Source organism: Passer montanus, unplaced genomic scaffold (assembly GCF_014805655.1).
Source record: "Passer montanus isolate IOZ18808 unplaced genomic scaffold, ASM1480565v1 scaffold191, whole genome shotgun sequence".
Taxonomy (NCBI): Eukaryota; Metazoa; Chordata; class Aves; order Passeriformes; family Passeridae; genus Passer; species Passer montanus.
Window position 1 is genome coordinate 346,554 of NW_024366492.1, and position 24,770 is coordinate 371,323.

The window sequence follows — 24,770 nt, forward strand, 5'->3', positions numbered from 1 at the left end:
TTTGGGTACTTGAGAGAAAGGGAGAGACAGAAATTGTTTGGAATGCATAAATGTGGAGAAACAGTAGAAAGCTCCAGCACTCAGAAGGAAAGAGTTGTATCTTCTGAAAGCTTTACCTGGTAGCCCAAAAAGTAGGGACAGGGATTTGAAAGAAGCAAAAAAAATTCAGTTTGTGATCCTTTGTGGTTCATTTTTGCCTGGTCTTCACTTTGTACAGGAGTTCTGAAAGGTTCTAGGCCTGCTGGCTTGTTTTGGAAATTTCAGAAGATGCAACATGTGCTCTGTGGTGTCTTGTGTGAGCTTTTCAAAATTAGCTTCAAAGCTGGTATATTACATTTTTGCCAAGTCATATTTTCTCACAAGTGTATGATGTATGCTTGAATTAAGATGTCATGATTTATTTAAATGTCTGCAAAAAAAAAATACAAAAAATCATGTCCTTTTTTCAACAGCTTAACTTTTAACCCTTTGTTTCACAGTGTGAAAACTGCTGCTTTTTCTGTTTGCTTTCTGTATATAGTGAAGACCTACATTTATTTTTAAAAATACATAAAAGTACGTAGGTATAAATGTCAACTTTGATTGATATTGTACCCCCTGTGGTTAATGAAGTGACTTGGGAAGTTTTACAAAGTCAGGATTTAGTCCAGACCTGAACCAGAACTTTGGCTTGTATTAGGTTGTTTGTTTACACTTATTTTTGGTGAATAGGTATGTCCTTAGCAAATATATTGCATACAAAACTATGAATTAGCATTGTCTTACTAAATTTAGTTGTCCATTAGCAAATCCAGAACACTTCAAAATAAATGAGTATTGTTTCATAATTTAAACTTCTCTACTAAAACTACTTTTAAGTAGCTGTTGTCTGTATTGAATTGTAAATCATTTGTGTGCGAGATTAAACTTCAGATGAAGTTATTAGAAATATTGTGTTTTTGCTAGAAGCTCTTGGGGAGTTGTGTTGTAACTATTTCTATCTGTGACATGTTGTTCCTATAAAATCAGAAAACAAATTTCATACTAAACTTGCCTTTTCACATAATTGTTAATTGTGAAGCTACTTTGCCATTACAAATAATAATCTGAATGTAAATATATAAAGAAAAGGATTTGAGATGTCTATACTTTTGATATAGGTGAACTTGGTGATCTCTAAACTAGCTGTCTTAGAAGACAGAGTGATTCCTCTTTCTGAATGCCATAGTATACCAACTCTTGAAAGAAAAGTACAAATAATGGATGCAAGATTGGGATCTTTAGTGTCAGAAAAAAAGTAGAAGAGAATATTCCTTTTTTTGAAGTGGTTTTGTGTACCGCCTCTGCACTCAGGAAGGAGTGAAACCATACAAAACTAAATACTCATCACAATGGTCTGATTAGTTTGCATCTGATGCACAAATTTGGACAAGGTGCATAAATTAATACTTAGATTTGGATTAGTATTTGAAAACTAATCTGAAAGTTATTTTATTAGCATATTAAACAATTATATTAACAAATAACACTACTGGTAAACAAACATGCAGTTTGAAGTTCTTACCCAGAAGTAAAATGCACAAAACCTGACTTTTCTTTCAAGTAAGCAAACCTGCACATAGGCTCAAAGTGTTTAATTGAATTACTATTAAAATTGAAGTCAATGACTAGAAAGGGAATCTAGAGCAAACGTGCACTGCAGCTTACTCTAAAGGAAGAAATATTGGGCCAATGAAAGCAACCTATAGAGAATGGGAAATAACAGGCATGTGCTGGCATATTAGGAATGTCTCTTCATAGATGTGCAAGTTTTATTTCACATTGTCCTCACCCTTCTCAATAAGAATGACTGATAGCTTCACTTTGTGATTTCCCAGCTTTTAAGAGTCTATTTTTATTTATTTTTTATGACCAACCTCGCACTTGTTAAATGTAATTTTTGCTTTATGTAGCATAGAAAAAAGCACATCTGCAGTATGCTATCCCATGAATTAACAAGAATGACTGGACATAAGACAAGAAATCCTTTAAAAACATATGTTCACATTAAATATCTGGGCTAGCTCAGTAAAGGAGGTCTTATGGGGTCATTTTTGATGCAGTACAAGTAAACCATTTCTGCTCTTCTGAAATAGTTTCTTTCAGGTTTATATTGAGCTTGTATAACAACGCATTACATAAATAAGGGCTTAGTTTGTACATTAGTCTTTTACATCTTGGATTCTTACTAAATCCTTGTTTTTACTAACTTGATGCTTAAGAGATATTGATTTCTGCTCCTCATGCCGATGGTGTTTATTTTGATATGGCTGGGATTAAAAACTAAATTAACAGGCATAATCAGTTTTCTTAGAGTTAAAAAGGGTGCTTTGGTACCTTTGGTTACATTCTTCTGAAGAAAAAGGAGAGCAGAAGAGATGTGATAAAAAAGGGATCAATTTATTCAATCACTGGGTATAAAAACATTAGCCCTGGGAAAGGCCCTTCCTCTAAGAGCTTTAGCTGCCCAGTCTCACTTGTGTGGCACAAAATAATTTGCATTTTTAGAGAAAATTCACATCTTCTGCGAGCTCTAGTGAAACATGAATAAATTGCTTTCTTTTCCTCTTTTTCTGATTTTATAAAGCTGAATCCATTAGGGGCTGAGTCAAACTGTAATGAAAGAAAGGCAACAACTGAGATGATGGAAACCCTGGATTAGATTTCTTAGTAGTCCAAGCCCAGCTGTCATGGCCTACGTGTCAAGTTAGTACTCTTTAGGGAGGCCTGGCAGTACATGTGAATATTTTTTTTTTAACTGCTGTGTTACAACAGGTCTCTAAAGCAGCTAGGAATTAAACAGAGATGCAGAGATTAAGAATTAAATAGAGCCACAGCAAACATTCCACCAGGGAGATTTGTAGTGGGGCAAGTAAACCTTCCCAGGGCTATTGCCCCACTTCCATGCCTGGCAGGCTCACCTGTGACCTGGAGACTCTGAAACCTCCAAGTGGGGCTGTCTTATTCCAATTTACAGCAATGAATTTTGTCTGTTACACTTTGTGAGCTTTGCTATGAGGTGAGACTGTGGTTTGATAAGAACATACAGATCCCAGCATGGATTTTGTGCCAGTTACTGTTTTTATAAGGAAGACCTGGTGTCAAAGCACCAAACATTCCTCTGAGTACAGACTGATGTTAAATTACAAAATTAATGGTACCCAGAGTCTTCTAGCTAGTGCTTGGAATTTATCCAGCTTCCAAAGAGACTCTCACATCCTCCCATGAAGGGGCACAATGGCACAGTCAAGTGCCCCGGTCTGTAAAAGATTCAGACACCTGAAATCATCCCAAGTTCACCATTCCCTTTGTGAATTTAGGGAAATCATTGTATTTTAAACCCTAAGATAATCTCATAACAGATCTCCTCAGTTGTGGGAACAGTTTATAAAAAAAAATAAAATCTGCCAGAATCCCTATCAGAGTTGTGCCCTGGGGGAAAATCCCTTCCTTATTTCTCAGCTTTGCATGATTTCTCTCATCTTGGGAAAGCATTTCAAGCCAGCAGCAGCTGGTGTCTGCCTGCACTTCCACTGGTGCCTTTGTGAGGAACAGAACTGAGCAGCAACTCCTAAATATTCCTGTTTCCTTTTCTGCCCTTGCATTGTGGTTGTGGAAAAGATCCAAAAGAAGCCAGGTCACCCACTGCTGCTCCCCTTCCCTTGCACCTAGAAGTGCCTGCCTCCCCTCAGCTCTGATTAGTGCCTGCCACACTGGGAGTACCTGCTGGTGACTCTCATCACTGTGGTCAAGGAGTGGAATGGGAGGGTGACATTTTTTGCTTCATGAAGACATTTTGCTTTCCTGCTGCATGCTTCTAAAATCTCTGCTGTTCCTTGAGCAAAACAGTGTGACTGGTATGGCATAATTCAAAGTGAATTTAAAATTTCTGAAGTCAAATGTTTTCTGAAAAGATCTGTTTTGAAGCAATTTGGCAAAGCTGACATAACCATGCTAACTTCAGTGAACCTGCATTGGCGGCATCAGTTGAGAATTGGGCCCAGACTAGCCAGAGCATTTATTTTTAAATTCTAGCTTCTGCTGGCTTTTTCTTAAAAGTCTCTGTAGTTCTATAACTTTCTAAAGTAGCTCACAAGTCTTGTGCTACTGCTAATAAAACAGAAAATCCATTTCCATTTTTCAGTGTAATCTTTTTTTCATGTGAATCTATTTCTCATCAAAAGAAGCGAGTGACTGGCGTGAAAGCTGGAGCTCTCTACTTAGCTGTAAAGACAAGTCTTGGTCTTTCAAGTTGTCACACGTTGTCTGGGAGAACATGGCCATAAATTCAAGAACTAGGAGGGAGAAACTAAACACTCTGTGTTGCTGTGGCCAGCAAAAGTATTGTTCCCAATGCCTGGTGAAGAGAATTAGGTCTGATTTCTGATTCTGTGTTCTCAATCTGTTGGTAAAATCAGCAACAAAAGCTGAGACAAAGAGAATTCTCCCAAGTGCCCATGGGAGAGGTATGTCCTATAGCACACCAGTGTCAGCACGTGTCACTGCAGGGACCCTCCATAAACCAGGACATTCATTTCCAGCAGATATTTTTGTTGGCTATTTTTAAAAGATAAGTAGGAGCACTTTTCTTCAGTCTTAGAGGGGAGCAATATTCTCCCCAGACAAGCTTAGTCACAAGAAAATTGATACTTTCATAAGGGATTCCATACCTTCTTTTTAAAGAACATCATCATCCAGACACTTCCCTACATCTCCTCAGGCAAAGAGGATGCTCTCATGCCTGGAGTGTCTTAGAAGATGTAAAGCTAAAGTCAGGTAAGGAGAAAAAAATCTCCATGGCATTCCTTTTTTTTTCTTGTAGCAGATGCATTGCTGGGATTTCTCTGCTTCGCTGGCTCTGCTTCTGTACCCAGATGATACCTTTGGCTGAGCTCTTGGAAGACAGTTTCCCAGGCAAAAAAAACAAACTGCATTATAGAGACCTTAGATGACAAACAGTTTGCAAGCCACCAGGCAGAGTCATCACTGGAGATGCTGAAAGTCTCAGCCATGAAAAAGTGCTCTTACAAGTGTAGTTATAGAGGGCAGGCAAACTTTTAGAGACCAGAAAACAGCAGACCCAAACTCTCAACATAAGGAATGAGAGCTGTAGAACAAGAAACTCTCAATAAAATTACACAGGCCGCTCATGTCAAAATACAGAGGTAAAGCAGAAAGAACTAAAATCAGAGATATTTTAAGTCAGAGCAGTCTGATACTGTATTTGAACCTCAGTATGATGATGGCATACAGTTAAGCAAGAGGATGTGTTTAAGTAATCTGTGTTTCCCAGCTTTCCTCCCCTGAGACACCTTTAAGGAACCTGAATTTCAGAGAAAGGAGTGCTAACCACTCTGTGACAGCCAGGTTCTTTGAAGACACATCAGGCTGCATATTCAGAAATAAATATTACACACTGCCAGTGGGCAGCTCTTCTGCTCAGTGTTTTGTTCAGTGGGTAGAAGGTGGTGATCACAAAAGGCAGGCACATGAACTGTCCTGCTATGCTGTCTTGCAGGTTTTAATTGTGTTTTTATACCAAATATTTAATAGACAAAATGCACTATATCTGAGTAAAGGAAAAAGGACGAGGCTTTATGTGTAGTCATATACAAAAGTTGCACAGTAAATGAAAAAAGTAGATTCTCCAGCAGAGTATTCAAATTTACAGTAAAGACTGTAGTGAATTGGGGAAGAGAGCAAGAATTTTTCAGGGTAGTGGCTTTGTTATGAATTGGTGTCAGAATTGTCACCGTGCCTGAAATCTGTGTTTTCACAACTACTGTACTTTATTTATTTACTGAGCACCCAATATACCTGGCTTTGCTTTTTTTTTTTTTTTTTAAGTGAAGTAGCCATGATAGTTCTGCACACAATTTAGGAACAAATATGCTGCTTCTGTTATGATCACTAAGTTGTCAGAAACATCAGCCACCTTACTGCTTCTTTGCCCTTTGCAAAAAAAAAATTTTTTAAAAAAAGTAGATTTCATTCATAACTCTAATGATCTGTGTTGAAACTTTGATGCAATATCATTGAGATAGACACATTTCTGTAAAAGTCTATAGGAACACCTCTAAAAATACTGGTAAACGTTCTGTGAGACAATAAACTGTCTCTTCTGTGAGCAAGGTAAGGGTTTCCTTTCATACGGATTTCTGAGTAGATTTCAGGCTCAGTCTTTAGTGATAGGCAAAGGTAGAGGTAATAGAAGTGTTTTTATACTCCTTGTTTGTTCTCACCAGCTCTTCAGGGTAGCCAAGAGCAAGTTTGGCTTCTACCACAAGAGAAAGCAGACACCTTTTGCTCAGAAGTTTGCTTTCTCAGCAGGTACCCCCAGGACTTTAGTCTGTCTTTAGGAGACAGCAAGTAGGTTGTAGTTGTGGTCATTCTGCACCTGGATGGGGACTGAAAGAAAAGAAACCCTTCTCTAGGCCATTTGGGAATTCTGCTTTGCACTGTGGAAACTTTGATTAACCAGATGGACAGATGCTTACTTGCTTTCTGCTGCTGGAAAACTTTGAGAATATTTCAAGACACTAAATGGCAAATACAAAGTTGAGCCAGAGACAAAATGCCATACTGAAATTTTAAGCTAATAGTTTGGATTTAATGTAGAATTTGTTGACAGTAAAGGTAAAACCATAAGCTAAAAACTGGCAGCAATTTTGTTCCGGTTTCTTCATGTTTGAAGTGATCTTCTTGATGATTGTTTTCCGAAGCTGATTTTTCTGTATCACCAATATTTGTGTAGAATTTTTGTGATCTCTAACTTCCAGATACACAAAAGACACAGTGTCATATTTTGGCCTTGAGAAAAATCCTTGGTTTTCTATCTACAGTCAACAACTTGGCCTGATAGAGCTGTTATTTAAAACTGATATTCAGCAAATGGTTTGAGCAAAAGATGTCACAGATGAATGTATAACAATGCACAGAACTGAAAAAGGTAAGATCAAGAGAGATTTCCATTGTACAAATGTCTGGAACATGCCCAAACTATGTAAGAGAGGAAGATTAATTTGTCTGAGAACTATTGAATATGAGTAAGTAAACAATGGAAGTTATTAGTTAGGGCAAAATTTATATTCCTGTTAGGTTTTCTCACCCAAACCAGAAAAACCTTTCAGTTTCGTTATAGTGCCATAGTCTGAGTAGGCTCTTCAAAAGCTTATAAAATAAATTCTGCTTCTCATTCATAAACTTGCCCATCTGTGAAGCCTGTATTCAGAGAAACCTACCTGCTCAAGTGCATGCTGTAGTTCATTAAAGGCTCCCATTTGTCCTCATAAAGACTCATTCATTGCCCTGAATAATATATATGGTGTGCTGAAAGACAACCAACTCTTGCTTTTACAATCTAAATTAAACAACTTTGTCTAATAAAAGAAGCACTGTCTCACTTCCACTAGGCCATAAGCCCTAAGGGTCTTGTATTTTCATGGTTTTTATTTATTTATTTTTGCCAACTTGTCCTTCAAGGATCTGAAAGCTGAGAGAACTGAGCCACTTAAATTGTTTCTTTCTCTGCCTGCTTAGAAAGACAGAGGCAAGCAGTACAACTGTACTGAAGCAAATACTCATCCATAAACTTATTCTAAAATGCAATTAGATGATCTTCTGTCTTTTTCTCAGTCCCACCTTCTAACCTTCCTCATCTTGAGAGTCCATCTCTGTTATGCGTGGCTTTTCCAAATGCCCATGATTAATAAGTGCTGTGATTCATTAGCCTGTGTTGTTGGCAATGTTTCCCCAATGGGAGCATTTGCTATCTAGGGATAGTCCATGATTGCTCTGCCTCCTGGAACAGTAAGATGCTTTCAATCTAATGCGCTGTCCATGTTTTAGCATAAAATAATATTAAGGCATCCACATAATGGAACCATCTGAAGATCCATTTTATTAAGCACTGGAAGAAAATGTGTGTGTGTTTGCATGTGCAAGGGAAGCATAATCAGCAAACCTATTTCACCAGAAATGTCGTTTCCATGAGGGTTTCACGTAAAGACACAGCTGTTTTGAGGTGTAGTTCTTTAGCTGTGAGCATGAAAAAATACTCCATAGCCAATATCTCACCTGGTGCAATTAACTTACTCAAATTATATACAGCCTGTTCAAAGAAGGAAAAATAGGAAACAGAGGTAGGTTTATTGTACTTATTCCATTTTGAGGGTATTTATTTTAAATGCAATCTACCTTCAAGTACAGAGCTGTACTGCTCTAAAAGATTACTGCTTCAAGTTGCTCCACATACCTTAACATAGCATGGACCCTTTTTACATTATACGATCAACTTTTTGACAGTGCAGGGCCAGCACAGCTAATGGAATAATAGCCTGCAGGGTCCAGCTAAATGATATACGAATATAATCAACCTTTGTGATGACTATTCAAAAGTAATCCCTTTAGCTTTCAACTGCAACATATATTTCAACCAGGCAAAGCCATATGAAGAAAATCTCTGCAGACTCCACTGATACAATATGGCCTTCATATCCCCACAGTGTGTTTGCCGCTCACAGTGAGTTTTAAATTTAAGGTAATGGCTACTGTATATTCATGTGAGCATAGAACAATACCTTTGATTTGTTGGAGAAATGTTACATTAGCTACCAAGGGCCCTATTCAGTAAACTTTGACACAACCCTTATATATGGTTTACTGCTTATTCTAAATGGAATATGCCTGATAGAAATGGTTTGCATGCCCAAATTGTACAAATTCATTAATCTTTATATTAACAAAACCTCCAAGTACAACTGCCTCCATTCCAAGTTAACCAAGTCAGGATACATGGTTAAACAGTTAGGCCCAACACGCTTCTAAAAGGCATTGCATCAATTTTCATTTATCAAGACAGAAAAATACTTCGGAAGATCATCTACAAATATGGGATATACATGTTGTTTGCAGTCATATTATTTTCTGCTCTATCTCTATTCCTACACCATTATATCATTCTTCAGATTATATAACTCAAAGCAGCTGTGTGACATTTAAAAATGCAAGTAAATTTTAAAATACAATAATGGGTTCTATCTCATCAGCTGTGTATCACTGACATGGTAATACATCGAGATAGTCTTGCTTCCTCTCCCTTTTGTGACAAAAACATGCAGTATTGGCTAGTGGTGGATCTGAATACATGGAAGTAATTCTGTTAAAAAAAATAGATGTAATGAAAATGCTGTATTGCCTCAGAGTACAACTTTTGTATGTACACTATAGTCAGAGTTCAGTCTCATCAGCAGGAGTTGCAAATAGGGCCTTGTTTGTGTACAGGCACTTGAATCCATGTGAGAACATAAGAGCATGTTACCATATCTTGTTGGAGGATTCTGCTAAGCAGGTGAGCTATAGTGGGGGAGTAGGAGAGCGTGTGGCCTTTCCCTGTATTTTTTTGCCATGGCATTCTTGAGCCCACAGGAACCTACTGCATCCTCAGCATCCTGCAGCAGGGAGTTCCAGTGATGAGGTGACAGTGCACAAAGAAGCCCTTGCTTTGTATCCAAGCCCACCAACTCCCACTTTCAGTAGACCCTACCTCATTTTTTTTATTTGGAAAACACAGTGAAAAATGATTTCTGGGTCAGTTTGTGCTTGCTACACTCACTTTTGTCATCTTCTCAAAAAAATTTCTTTCTTTTTTTTTTTTTTCAAACTTGTTTCAGCTGAAACTATATACCTGAAACAATAATCCTCTTATGATTTCATCACTTCATGGAGCTTTCAGAGGAATTCTTGTTTAATAAAGTCCAACAGTCTTTGAATAATGCAGACTTTGGATTTGAATGGATTCCCATCACACGGGCATGCAATCTCAGCTGTTGTCTGTTTCATTTTCTTTATAATCTTTTGAGAGAATGGTGCCTAAAATTCCTGTCCTTTTTGGAATTAGTTGTAGCTTCAGTCTTTGTGGGTGTGGCCTTCTTTCTTTTGTATGGCTTTTCACTAACCATATAATGTAAAGGAGTTGCAGCCCTGCATTGTTTTCTACAAAACCATCATGAAATAATGGGATTTTTAGAAGTATAGCATTCTGTACATACACACACGGAAATAGAAGGAACAGAGATGCCAATTCTAGCTGCACTGAAAATCCAACCAGACAATTTTAATTATATTTTATCAACAGCAGTGGTAATCTGTCAGGGACATCCTATTATGATTAATTATATTTACATTCTATTAATACATATTAATGTTATCTCCACGTTTTGCACAATAAGATGGAAGGAGAATGCTTGATGGTGTGATCTGTGGTGGTATATATGTATTATCATTATGAATATGAGATGCTTTTATTGTTTCCAAATAGCATAGGCCAAACAAATGCCAAGAAAACATTTATGGCTCAGTATTCCATCAGTTATCCTTGATATGCTTAATATGTGCTGGGAGGGCAGAGCTGTTAATCAGCCAATAATAGCTTGGTGCCCAAGTGTGAAGGCAAAAGGCCGAAAGGTGCACAAGAAAAGCAATTTCTGCTGTAACTCCCCATCTGTCATGTGCACATCCCCACTGTCTCTTGCACATGTCAGTGTCTGTAGCTGTCAGAGACACACTTTTCTGTGTTTTTTTCCTGGAAATACAAATGTTGCTATACCCAGCCACATTTTGATACCCATACATAACTTTGTACCACTTTTCCACCAAACTGCATCCACTGGACACTGCACTGGTGTGAAGCTGGGGTGGGACAGCACAGTTCTGATCCCTTGGAGAAGTGAGTACTTTTGACCATCTGGAGCTCTGGGCTGCTTGCCACTGGCTGAGTTTCTAAGCCAAACTGAGCTGTGCAGGTTTCATTAGATTTTTTTCATTTAAGACTTGGTCTGCTAGGAAAGGAATTCCCATTCATTTACTTAGGCCTGGTTTCAGAACATGTCACCTGGAATAACTACATTGTTAAATACAGAGTAAACCATTAACACACACACTACCCTCATACAAAATGAGATTCCATATGGGAATGCCAATTCTCAGATATTCTTCATAGATTTACTTATCCTGTTCTTCCTTGCATACAACTATGGATAAAGTCCTAATTAGCAACTATACTTAATAAAAGCCCGTGCAATGACAAAATAGAAATGTTATTGAGTCATGAGTGATACAGTAGTTTTAATCTGTTCCAGACATTGTACCAGCAGAGACACTGCTTTGAACATTGTTTTTAACCCCCACCAGAACTGGATGATTTATTCTGGCCACGAGTTAAATTATGATGCCAAACAAACACCATTGGTATTGCTGTGACCGAAAGCTAAAGTCCGCTTTTAGGCATCACAGTACAAAGAGGCAGTGACAAATTGAGGAGGATCCAGTTAAGAAAACATGAGTTCCTTTCAAATATTGAAGAGATTGTGTTTTCTTAGCCTCCAAAAGAGAAGATTACAGAAAGGAAAATAGTCTGTCAAGCTCTAAGGAGTTATTCTGAAAGAGGGCTGTTCCATTGCTCTTTGTGTCTGCAAAAGGTAGAACAAGAGAAAAATCAGTTTAATTTGCAATAAATATTTATCTTAAGTATTAGGGAAGAAACAGAGCAATAAGGCTGTGAAGCACTGAAACAGAGAGATTAGGGATGTTGGGAAACAGCCTTCATCAGAAGCCTTGGAGAATAGATGTCAGGGGTGGACTAGATAAAATGTGCACTTTCTTCATTGGAGGAGGCGAAGCAGATCAGTGGTTCCCAAAATAAGGAACAATGCCCCAGGGATGCTGTAGGTGGAACAAGGCAGAGGGAGGTGTGTTGCTGGAGAGTCCCTGGGAACAGAGCAGTAAGTGCAGCCAGGAGGTGGGAGTTTGGTGTGGAAACGGAGTGAGGAAGGAATGAGACAGCACCACTGGAGCAAATGGGCTCTGTGGCTGTCAAGAACTGCAGAGTCAAGCCACGGCCTCCCAGCCACCTGTTCCCTGATCACATCCCACGAGGAAGACCCCACTGAGATGTCACAGCCTTCTCTTGCTTCCTGCCCTGCTCAATTCCTTCCCTGCGTGGTGTTCCTCCTGCCTGCCATCTTTCAGTGCTGTCTTGGCCATCATCTTCTCCTGAATGTATCTCCCTTGTTGGCTCCCAGCTGGTCCCACCCAGACCTGTCCTGTTGGAGAACCGCTGCACAGGAGGGCAAGAAATGAGACCAGAAACCCCTCTCAGTTCTGTTTCTAGAATTATATCTTATGTGACTCACCCTTTTTTTTTTTAGATTTCCTTTTCTTGTGGCTTTTTTCCATAGGTCAAGTTTTTCAATTGAGCCATTTAGGCCTTTTAACCATTAAAAGTGTTGTAAGTCTAAAACACTCATGCACTTTTTTTTTTTTTTTTAAATAACAGAACCTGGTGAAGGAGCAAGTGCCTCAAAGCCTCTGTGAGCCTCTGTCCAAGACATCAATTCAAGATCTTCCTGGTACAGCATTTGCTCTTAATCTGCAGACTTTATACCAATCTGCTGATTTTTACAAAATGTCATTACCATCAATACTTAACCTGATTTTGACAGGCAATTACACATCATCTCTGTATTACTATGTCTAAATAATTATATTTTTCCTGCTCATAAATGAATGAATTCACACTTCCCTCAGTTTTTTTACACATATTCCCAGTTTTAGAATTTAATTGCCTTTGATCGTGTAATTACTTTTAATTTACAGAAATAAGCCTTTGAGACAGAAACAAATCTGATTAATTAGATGCCAACCCCAAATGTAAAACATGTAGATACCGATGTATATACATAAACTTCTAACATTTTAGTATTTTTCTATTTGCTGTTTTTTGTTCTAGAGGATGCCTGCTTATTGACAGAGAAGCTGAAGTATAATGAGTACAAGAAGATCCTTGAAGAGTGGTGCAACAAAGTAGGAATTTCAGCAAAGGTTTTGGCATTAAATTTTTTTTTTATCAAAATAAGTATCTGTCATTTAAATATTTTTTTAAATGACAAAGAGTAGTAGAAGAGAAAGTTTTTACTTTGTGCCCCCATTTCTTAATGTCTTCCAAAGTGTCAAGATCCTCCTGTTAAGATATTAAACATGAATTGGAATCCAAGATGCTCAGTGCCTTGTAAGATCAGGCTCCAAATGTGTCTGGAGAGTTTTCTGTAAATCCCAGATTGTGGTCCCTCTCAGAAAAAACTTATTCATAAAGCTGCCAGTGGTTTTAGCATGTTTGCAATGGTTGGGGTTCAGCTGTAACTGAAACAGAATAGCTCCAGCCTGGGTGGGTGGGACACTGTGGTGCAATTTGCAATTTTCATCCAATCTATATCACAGGTTGGACTCAAAACACAACCAGGTTTGTTTAAAATCCATCTGGATGCAATCCAGTGCCATGTGCTGTGGCATAACCCTGCCTGAAGGTGGGACCAGATGTGGTCTCCTCCCAACCTGACCCATTCTGTGACTCTGTACTTCACACCATCAGGTAAACTAAAATTCTGCTTAGATTCTTTCTGGTAAATGATCTGAAGCACTGATTTTGGAGTCTGTGTAAAACGTTGTGCCCCATTTCGAGCTGATGAAACTCCTGACAGTGGGTTTCCCACATGACCCACTGACATCTGTGGTCTTCACAGTTCTCAGAGAACTCCGAGTCCTCAGAGCCTGCTGCTATCTCTGTTGGCATTAGGAAGAGTTAGAGAAGATGGAAGTTATCACTTTGCAAAATACACACAAAACCAGGATTTGGAACCTTTGAATTTTATTTAGGAAAATTGATGATTCATAATTTCACATATTAGAAAACCCCTTCTTTTAAACTAAAAAAAAAAAGCTTTAGCACTCCCAATAGCCAACCATTCCGTTTTTTAAATGGAGGTTTCCACACTCAGAGTTTGTAGCAAGGTCCATTAGACCTATAATCAGGTTTTATGATGGTGTTTGAGCAAGCATTAGCTTCTGCCATAGTAATAACTCAAGTCACAGTTTTCTTCAGGATTGTACTCCGAGTATTTGGTTGACATGTGACAACAGGGTTTCTCCTGTTTCCCTGTTAAAGAATAGTAAAAATGTATCATTAACCAGCTCTTATTAGACTATTTTTGATCCAAAATGCTGTATACATGCAATTTAAATACAAATAGCTCAATAATTTTATTCTTTTGTTTATATGTCTTTATTGTCTGAACACCATGCTTATTATAACAATGTTAATTTAGAAGTCTTTTGCAAGGCTGAAAAGTTGTATAGAAATATTCCCACGTGCAATTATGCACACACAAGGCAACAAATCTCTTTGCCGAGTGTTAAAATGAGGTAAACATTTTATGGAAACCAGAAAGAGAAACAGGACTACGAATTAAACATAAACATCTGTATTGTTTACCCCTTAATTTGCCCTCCTATATTTTAATAGTATTGATATGAAATAAGAAAACCATTCTAAAATCAGCACAATTTTTCAAATAATATCTTAAAATCCTGTTAATCCACAAGCTCTTCTAATCTTTGTAAATATAGCATGACCGCTAATTTTAGATATTTGGAATTTCTTTTATCAAAATATTGTCCAAAGAAATTACATAATTGAATTTGGCCTTCATAATAAAAAAATACATAAAATAACATAAACCATGCCAAGATTCTAGAAAAGACAATTATTAATTTATCAAAGGCAAGTTTCTAAATTCCTAATGGCTTTTAACCCCATGTACATTTCTGCAGGAACTGAACATTCTGGTTTTGTGTCTCAAAAGTTATTGTGTAGTTATGTTAAACAGCATCCATGATTTTCACTATTTTTTGCCAATCTGTAGTCGTTACTGCATGATAACTCTGGTATGCTTGTGAAAAATGGTCAGGAATTAATCCCCTAGAGCATTAACTCTCCCATACTTTTTAACACTTTTTCATCATGCAGCTTTTAATAAAAATAAGGGGAAATCTATCATCCTATAGCAATGTGTGTTCTGTTCTTGAAAGTCAGTAAGCTTTGGGAGCAAATTGTGTTTATTGTGCTAAATATACCTGTCTCCCATCCCAGGAACAATTTGTCCCATGAGTAACTCTCAGTCTGGCAGAATGCAGGCATTGTTCAGCCCCTTGCAGACCTTTTCAGTGGGAAAATGAAGGCACTTCCCCCTTCAAATTAATGGGGCCAGGGGGTTGGGCAGATGTTGTTCCCTATGTCATTGTTTGGACAGGATCCTGGAGTGAAGCTCTCAGCTGCTGGGAGCAGTCAGAGCTGCAGGGGTCACGGCAGCCCTGGTGAGCACCTCCCACACCCCAGCTGAAAGCACAGTGCTCACTGCACTTGGCTGAAGTGCCCACCCAGTGCTGCTGCAGAAGAAAAGTCACCACTCTGACTTAGCAGTGCTCTCCCAACATCACCTCCCTTTGCCGATCTCTCCTCAGACACAGCCCTGCTCGTAAGGTCTGTGGGGATCAGAGCTCCATTGGTGTAATGGATCTTCTGTCTTTTGTCTCTTGCCATGAGAGGTGCTTTAATTGCTTTAAGAAACTCTTATGAAACACAGTTATTCTCCACCCTGACTCCTTCTTTGTCCTTACAATACTTCCTCCAAGTTTTACCAGAAAGCTCCTGATCCCCTGACCCTTAATTTGCAATCAGGAAGAACTCATGAGAGTACGGATTGCAGTTTACAACTTTCTCTCTGCTCTCAGAAATCACAGGCAGAGTTGACTTTAGTTAGGAAAGCAAGCAGAGCAATTCAGCCTGTAATGCCAGTCCATTTCAAACCAGAGACTTGTCAAACATATTACAGCAGATGAATATCTGAATGGTTCTGAAGTGTAATGTCTCTAAAATCTACATTTTGTGGGTGCTTAGGATATGTTAGGATGGCAATAAAGGTTGCTTTTTTGAGTAGGGCTTGAGTAGGTTTTGCTGTGGATGTATCCAATGGTATTGACTAACAATTTGTAGCAGAGAGGAAGGTTATATCTCTGAAAGGATTCTGTCTATAATTATGAAAAGCATGTTTTCTGAACATTAATAGGGTGTATCTTGTTAATTATGATGATGTATAAGGTATTTCACCTGTGATGCCATTTAGAAAATTAATGTTTGAGTCACAGAAAGGTCATTGCCATTCTGGAAGGAATCCATTCATCTCTAAATAGGCCATCCGAATATAGACTAAGAAATACTCTATATATAATTACCTGGAAATAGATGGAATAAATAAGATTGATGATAGGTATTACTAAAGCCACATCTTAGTTTCCTGCTAGGAAAAAGTAGATTGTAACTGGAAGAAGCAATAATATACAAGTAAAAATGCAAAAAATAGGCTAAAATCTTGAGTAGTTCTATGAGGTTCAGCTATTACTCATAAGGTAAGAACTCAGCCCTCAGAAATAGTGTGCATCAAGGACTTTATCCTGAGGTAATTCTGAAGACAGCTCCCACAAAGAGAATGAGGACCTTTTTTTTTTTTAAAACAAACCTGTGTCTTGTTTGACAACATAATTTCATAATACTTCTATAGTTGCCACACAAATGCTTACAAGTAGATAGAATATGTGTGCTGTCTTTGAGGATAAACATGTTAATGGGTATTTCCATGTGTGAGCCCTCTTTTGACACAGGTCTGGAGTCTCCAGGAGCTGGGGAGGATCCTGGCGGGTACAAGACTCACGTAGTCCCAGCAGCTGCTCATTCTCCAGCCCAGTTCTGCAATTTGGTCTCCCAACATGGGAGACATGGGACAGAAAACCAGTGCCCAGCAGATTTTCAGCAGCACGTGGATGAGCCAGAGTCTGGGAGCTTGAGCATCCTAAGAGGAGTGTCTGGGAGTGGCAGTAGCTCCTGACTCCTACCCGGCTCCAAACCCAGCTAGGATTGAGATCTCCTATGCCAGACAGACAGATGAGAGGTAGCCCTTGTTTCTGGGAGGCAGCTTTTGGCTGGCACATCCAGCCCCTCATCTGCGACATACTTATCCATACGCAGAGGTAAATCAGCTTGGAAAGGCTGCTGCCTCCTGCACTGAGCTGTTCTATCCCTGGCAACATTGCTCCTGGTCTTCCTGGACTGTCAGAAGACATTGTCCCATCTGGCCACAAGTTCACATTTTACAATTGTAGTGACTTGAATCTGGACTTAACCATAGCAATGCCTTTAAAAACATCTTCAAAGAGCCCTCCCTGAAGCCCAGTGGTCACTTATTTTTTGCTGTTTGCCTTCATAAGAGCTGTCGGCCTCCCAGCTCCTCAGTGTCACTTGGCTGCAGAAATTAGACACTCTCTTTCCACACAAGTATCAGGAAAAAAACGTTTCCTTGGCACTGATGGCTGCTTGCAGTACAGATTAAACCAAATTTTATTTGGTTTAATAAATAAAACCAAATTCTGAAGCAAAGGCATCAAATTTTATTTATGGTAAGGGAAGTTCAGGATTACTTGCTTTCTGCCTCCTGGTTGCTTCTCTCTCACAGCAACCCCTTTAACATTCTGAATTGCAATGAGCTTTCACATCTGCTGAGCCTTGATACTCTCAGAGGAGCTCTGTGATATTAGAATATTTTTATAATTTAGGGCTTTGCTTTTACTTTGCCTCTACAAACCTCTGTTCTTGGAGGGCAACATCACTGACACATTCAGGTTCTGCACTGCTTTTGGCAGAAACATGAACGCCTGCTCAGACTGCACTTCTACACACACACACACACCAAACCACCTTGGAATAGGTGATATTAAATCAGTGTCCCTGGGTGGGGTCACTCGCACAAGTCATGCTCTAGGGTTTTTATCTCCTTCTTCCTGACTATAAAATTCAGGATAGTATAACCTGCCTAGAAAATAACTTTCTGAAAGTATCTCTGCCACAAAACTTCATAGTTTATACAAAGTAAATAAAAAAACAAGCTGTAAAAGTGAGGAAAGTAAAAGATTAAAAAAACTAAACTAATATATTTGCAAGTATGCTTGCCTTAGTCACCCTCTCTGTTTCTCCCAGATCCCACCTCCCACTGTAGGGAGCTGGGGTATTTCCATCAGTGAGACAATGCACTTTCCCTTGAAAGCTGCTGGGTTTAATCTCACCATCAGATGCTGTGATTCATTTCTGCAGTCCCTGTTGTACATGTCTTAATATCAGACAAGAGTGAAATATCTTCAGGACTGTGAGACTGAAGTTAACTATTTTTTCAAAGGAAAAAGATGCTGGAAATATATAGTGGTCTCCATCAGCTGAAAGAGTCTGTGGAACCAAACCCAGACTCATGAGCCTGTCGTGGTGGTGACTACATGAGCCAGGAAGAGGCTTTTGCACCTCTGAAATAGAGTGAGCTTGGTTCAGTCTAATCTCAGGCATAGGTCAGAGCTGTTGTTCAAGGAAGGTAAGAGGAAGCTGTACTACTTTTTCCTCTGGTTTCTGAGCCTTTGAAGACCATTCCAGATGTGTGCTAAAGCTCCTTCCTGTGACAGCTCTCCGGTAACAGAAGGACAGGTCAGCTCTTGATTTCTGAAGCAAAGGCATCAATGTCTTCACAAGTATTGCAAGTAACATTGAAGTAAAAATCTGCATGTGGCAGCCCTGAGTTGTGGGTCATCTTACTTTCCTGATCTCTCTATTGGGGCTTTTTGAATTTCTACCTGGAAATCATCTTCAGCACCTTTGAAGCACAGGTGTTGGTAGCAGCACTATGAGCTGAAAAGGTTTATTTCATAGTTTGATGTGGTTCTGCCATCTTTAGCTGTTTTTTTGCCTCCTTGCATGATGATCACTCATCTGGGGTAAATACTTTCCATATTTTGTCTGGTTTGCCATGGCCAGTCCTTGGTTAGGAACTTGATCCTATTTTGTCACTATTTTCCACATACAGCATTGCATCATTAAAAAGAAATAAATCTTTCTTCAGGTAGGGATATTCATAACAGAACTAAGTCACTATCTCACCCCCCAGCTAAAAGGTTTTCAGTTGACACACAAATACAAATTACAGTAAATCTTATCTTTTTGAGCCTACTGTATCCTTTCCCCATTTGCTCTTTTTTCCCTACTTTTTCTTAGACCCATTTTTTTCTTTCTTCACCTTCATTCAAAGTCTCCTCTGTCTCCACAGTTCCAATGCTTCACAGCCTTCATTTTATCCTTGCTGCTGAATGAAGATGTGGTACAGATGAGAAGTAAAAATGAGGAGCTCCTTCAAATTAAGCTTTGCTGCAAACATCTTACCTGTAAAAATTCCATTACTGCCTCAAGAGAAACAAAGGTACTTAAGCTTGGAATGTCACTGATCTCTGGACACCAGCCTGCTGCTGAATGCCTTCCAAACTCTGCCATTCCACAACTTGATGGGACCTCCCACAACTTCCCCCTCAGGCCTGGCTGTGGACTGTGCAGACCTGTGTACTGGAACTACCCCAACTGCCAGTGCTTTTACTCGGGATCATCCACAACTGCTTCCCCATCAATTCCCTCTGTCTGGAAGCACCCTGATGTCTCCTTAATAGGGCTTAGCATTATTTATAGAAATTTACAGGTGTGCTGCTAAAAGATGGAACTGTAAATCACCTCAGATGTTGTTCTATGATGAAGTGCCTCTACATTATTTAAGAAATTGTCCCAACATGACGGAACGACACATGATGGAAAAACTTGCCACAGAAATGTAATATTGAAATGAACACATAAATACTGCGTATTAAGTTAAGGTTTGTAATTGCAGTTTTTATTTTTCTGGCAGTTTTGTACTCCAGGAGGATTTTCAGCTTCAGAAAAGCGGGGTACTTCTAACCAGGGGGTGTCAGCAGGGCAATACAATGACTTATATATGTGACACTGTCGTGCAGCTGGCTTTGCAGAGGTGTTTGGCAGAAAAAAATACCAGGTTGCACGTGTGCATCTTAGTTACAGCTCACTGCCTAGGGTGTAAGGTAGCAAGCAATGTTGTTTTACAGTATCAGAGTGATTCTGCCTCAGTAGAAAGAAGACTGAGATATGATGAAATGCCAGCTGAAAGTGCCTACAGGTACCTCAAAATAAAGAACTACACGTGTTCTGAGATGTTGGTTTATCGTGTTTGCCCATAATCTGAGCACAGTGCTTTCCCAGATCAAGGCAAGGCAGGCAATTTTGAAGTGAGAGGAAAGGTGGAACATCTTCTTCCTAGAAAGCCTGGACTGAAAATGAGCCACATTCAGTGTTATATTTTTCCTGTAATTGCATGTGGTTTTCCTCCTTCAGATATAAGGCACCATTATGTGCGAAAAGCTTCTGATTTTTCTCTACTCAGTCAGGGATAGTTCAAAGATTGTCATGCCTAAAACATGCACATGGTTGAGATCTCACTGAGATCTGACACAAAACCCAAGGAAGCAGCCCAGCCACCTGGTGATTTCCTCTGGGCAAGAAGGAAAGAAGAAGACTTGGCTCACAAACATGCATAGGGCAAAGAAGGGAAGTGATCTGCAAAGGTGAAGGGAGGGTTGGTGTCAGCATTGCCCAGGGATTCAGTTTGGAGGTGTATGAGTCAAAGAGTCTTTTCCAAAGTTGAGAAATGAACAGCTCCAGAATACCACTGTTGCTGTTCAAGGAGTAATTTTTTTTTAATCTTTTGGGTTTTCCCAGTTAAATTTTTAACATGTCAGGGCTCTCTTAATGTGAAGGCCAAGACCTTCTGAAACTGTTGTTGAGGATGTTTAAAATATTTCTACAGAAATGAGTTGTCCTGCTTCCATGTGGGTAACAGGGTAACAGGGCTGTTTGTGCTCACATGTGTCCATGGACAGAAGAACCCATGTAACAAATGCCAGCCTCAGCTATCAGAGCTGCATTCAGGCTGCTGCTGCACTGGGAGGATGAGGATTGCTGGAACAGAAGCTGTCTGGGAGGCAGGAAAGGGTAAAGGAGGTGCCCCAAGAGCTGAAATGTCCACACGAGCGGCATCTCTTCCTCAGGTGGCTCAGTCATGGATGGGACCTGGCTTCCTGGTTTCCCCTTCCCTTCCTGGGGGAAGCACACTCCACACGGCTGTCCCTGTCTGTTTGTGCCTCTGCTTGTACCTCCCCAGCCCCAAACCAGTTTTAAAATTGTTTTAAGCCCACTTCAGGCCAATGGAACAGACAGGGAAGTGGTTTAGCTGTGGATATATCCCCACAGGTTTTGTGCAGCAGAGTGGACAACAGAGATGACAGACCCCATGTCTGTCCCACACAAGGGAAAAGGCAGAAAATCACATGTACTGAAATCCCCAGGCAAGAGGATTTATTGATGCTCCATCCTCTGATGTCAGCCAGAGTTTGTGCCTTATTTGACACCAGAGAACCCAACATAAAGGCCCAAATTCAGGGAAGTCAGCTTTCACCTCCCCACCACAGGGCACCTGAGGCTGAGCTTTAAAAAAACTGCTGTGCTTCTTAGGGAAATGGGTATTTCATGGAGTATCTCATACTGCCAGTGTCCTGGGAGTGAGATGTTGAAGGGAAGTACTGATTCAGTTTTTTGGAGGTATTGTCAGATGGGACAGAGTTGGTCCCAGGTCTAAGAGCCCTCTTAAGACTTGGGAAACCTCCTTCCATTTCCTCATCCATCCTGAACTTCTCTGTACTCCTCTGCAGTAAGGTTGGATAGCAGCACATCCCTACTTCCTAGGAATGTTGTGGGGATCAGTACACTGCTATCATGGATGGGTAAAAGCACTGAGTTGCCATAATGACCCTGAAAGACTTGTAAAACTCTAGAAAAACGCAATCCTTATAAAACTAAAACACAATCCACTGGAATGCAGCATTAAATACACTGTCACTCACTCCCAGCATGGTTTTTTCTTTTCCTGCATGAGCTCTTCCACACTTTGCCACTGCTCCTGCCATTGGAGCCTGTGACATGTATAAAACAAGACTCTTGGAACATGCTGGAGTTTTGGTCCGTGTGTTTTCCTTCAGAGAGCATCTCTGCCTCGGCACTAGAAACCTTGTCAGTGCTGTGTTTTGCAGAAATAAATAAATAAAGGAGCGAACGAAAATGTCATATACATAAATATGCCACAATAAGTTTAGTCTGTGGATCAAAGTGCTGCAAACGACACAGCTTTGAAACAGAAAGGTAGGAATCAAAATTACACATCCCCACGCATCAGCCCGGGTGCCAGCTGTTTTACTGAGCCGTGCGTGCTGTGGCTGATTAAATGAAAACATTTTAACAGCTGTCTAAAAGAAGGTAAACCCTCGCCCCACCTTCCCAGGCTGCTTCATACTTCATCCCCATGAGCTGCCTGGGAGAGCAGCCCCAGCCCACGCCTGACCCATCCCTGTCCATCAGCAGACATGGGATGCAGGGCTGCTCTGGGATCATGCAAAGGACAGGCAGTAGGGTCCTTGGACAGGTCAGAACCTCACAAAGTCCTGGTGCCATTGCCTGGCAAATCTGTGTGGGGGCAAGAGCCCAGCAGCTGCCTGGCTCTAATCCAGATTATTCCATGGGTTGGAAGTGCTGCTGCCTGGGGCAGGGAGACAAAGCAGCTCAGCTTGCTGGGGGAAGCAGCTCTGGGCTTCATATCCGGGCCAAACACAGCCTGACCTCCCAGCAGGGAAGAAAAAGGCTTTCCAGAAGAGAGAAAGCTTTGGGTAAGTGGTGGGTGGTCTCTGGTGGCTGCATCCCTGCCAGTCTGCAGAACCAGCTGGGAGCTGTGCTCCAGCCCGGGGCCAAGCAGCACTGTGTGACAGCTGATTCCCTTCCTGTATTCCCCTGCCTCCCCAGGACAGCGTGGGCACCACTGATCAGCCTGCTTGGGGCAGACCCTGGCTGGCACTGCTTGGGTGGGTGTTCATCAGCTCCAGCAGCACAGCCGAGGCAGAGCTCTCTGTGCCCAGCCTGGTGCCCTGCTTCATTCCCTGGTGCAGGCACAGCCAGGAGCTGCTGACCTGTGTTCCTCCCCAGCTCCAGCGGGGCTGAACTGGGAGGCCTCCAAGGTTCCCATGCCCTCGGCTTCCCTGGGATGGTGGCGAGACACTTTTTGTAGCAGAAATTTGGGAGGGTTAGTATCAAGCACCAGATGTGTCCATTCACAGTAATTTTTAAAGATGCTGCATTTTTAAGACTCTATTCTTAAAGAATCTGTATTTCTAAAAAGAAGAGCAATCAGGAAAGAAATTTTGCAACTCATTATGTAAAAACTATTTCAAAAGGTAACACTTTCTGCTTTGTTTTACCTAACATCTGCTGTGTCTGTATGTTTGTGTGCACCTGAGGGGTGGAGGCTTTTCTTATGCCGAGGTTTGCCCAAGCCCTGCTCACCACACCTTTCTTTGGCCCAGGGGCACCTGCCGCTGCCCAGTGGGCATTGCCACACCTGTCACTGCCAGAACCCCCCCACAAGGGTGTCCAGGGTGAGAACTGGACATGATTCATTTGCTGCTGCACATCCACAAGTTCTGCCCACAAAATATGGCAAGAAACTGAGCTGCTTTTTACTTTTGTAAAAGCTGCAGCCACTGCTGCTGTGAAATGTTGGCGTGGTCATACCATGAGACTCTTCCCACCTGGTTTCCCTCCCTATCTGGCATGGGCAAAGTCTGTGTTTGACATCCTGGTTTGGAATGGCTTTGTTCAATGCAGACAAAGGTATCTCTCTGTAATTGTCCTCCCTAAAGAATGTGCATTCTCAAAGTTTATCCCACGTACTTCCATGGTTTTCCTTTCAAAATAATGTGGTGCCACCAGCAAGAGAAAATCTATGAGTGAGTGAAAAGATGAGTAAGAAAGGGCTTCCCGTCACACAGCGAGCCTTCCTCAAAGCCAGCAGGCCACCCACGTGTGCCCACACACACCCTGGGAGGACTCTGTCTGTCCCCAAGTGCCACAGGCAGACGGACACAGCCAACAGAGGCCAGCCAGGGCCATGTGCCACTGTGCTGCAGCTCCTGTGTGCTCCTGGTGACAGTCACTAAGGGCACATCTGCAAGGACAACTCACCACATCACCCTCGGGCTGCCTGGTGGCTCTTTGTGCCTCATGCTTCTGCCCACCCACGGTGGCGTTTTCTCTCACTCCCTTGAGGGTATTTTTCTCTTCTCTGTGCAGAGAGCTTTGGGGACCAATACAGAAGTGGTGGCTCTAGGACAGGTCACCTCCAGGCTCTAGGACTAGGACACCTCATGCTGGAGCATGCAAAGTGCAGGAGATGTGCCCAGCTGGTCAGGAGCAGCCATCTGTCCTGTGAGAGCCAGGGCTGGATGCACCCCTCACCCTGCTCTGATGGGAGCACCCCTGGGCTCGCTGCCTGAGAGCTGAGCAGGGTGGATCACACACGTGGCTGTTTACACATCACACTTTAGGAAAAACACCTGGGGTGTCCCTGGGACCGTGGGGTGAAGGAGACACCCTCTGACAGAAGCCTGTGTGAAAGGAGCCCCAGCGCGGGGGCTGCAGCGGGGTTTGCAAGGCTGCTGATACCCGCAGCAGCCCCCCTGCCCTGGGGGTCCCGGGGGACTCTGTGATGGGCCGTGAGTCCCTCCCGAATTCCCGGTGCCCTGCGGCCGCCGGGGCAGCGCACAGCCCTCGCAGAGCCTGGGGCGGGCACCGCGGGGCTCCTTCCCTCATGCCCGGGGGCAGCGGCCCCGTCGCACGCCTGTCACCGCCGCCTCCTCCCCGTTATTTACATCCGTCTTTAGCACTCTAATTACCCGCTTTATTGCTTTCGCCCGGGGGAAGCCCGGGGACGGCGGCGCGGGGGAGAACCCTCCTCTCCAGCCCCGCACGGCCCGGGGGAGGGGGGACGCGGGGCTCAGCCGGGGCTGCCTCCACAAGCACCGGGTTTGGGCAGGATTTGGGGCGGGGAGGGGCC

At 41.5% G+C, this 24,770-nt stretch overlaps 1 protein-coding gene across 1 annotated transcript in view; it reads left to right on the forward strand.

Annotated features, from left to right (window-relative positions):
* The window catches only part of TTC29 (tetratricopeptide repeat domain 29), a 98,980-nt gene extending 86,557 nt beyond the window's left edge, over window positions 1–12,423 (forward strand). Inside the window, exon 9 of the mRNA XM_039706399.1 lies at window positions 12,353–12,423. Within this exon, the coding sequence (XP_039562333.1) occupies window positions 12,353–12,390 (38 nt within the window). The 3' untranslated portion in view covers window positions 12,391–12,423. The remainder of the gene's footprint in view (window positions 1–12,352) is intronic.
* The last annotated feature ends 12,347 nt before the right edge of the window (window positions 12,424–24,770 follow it).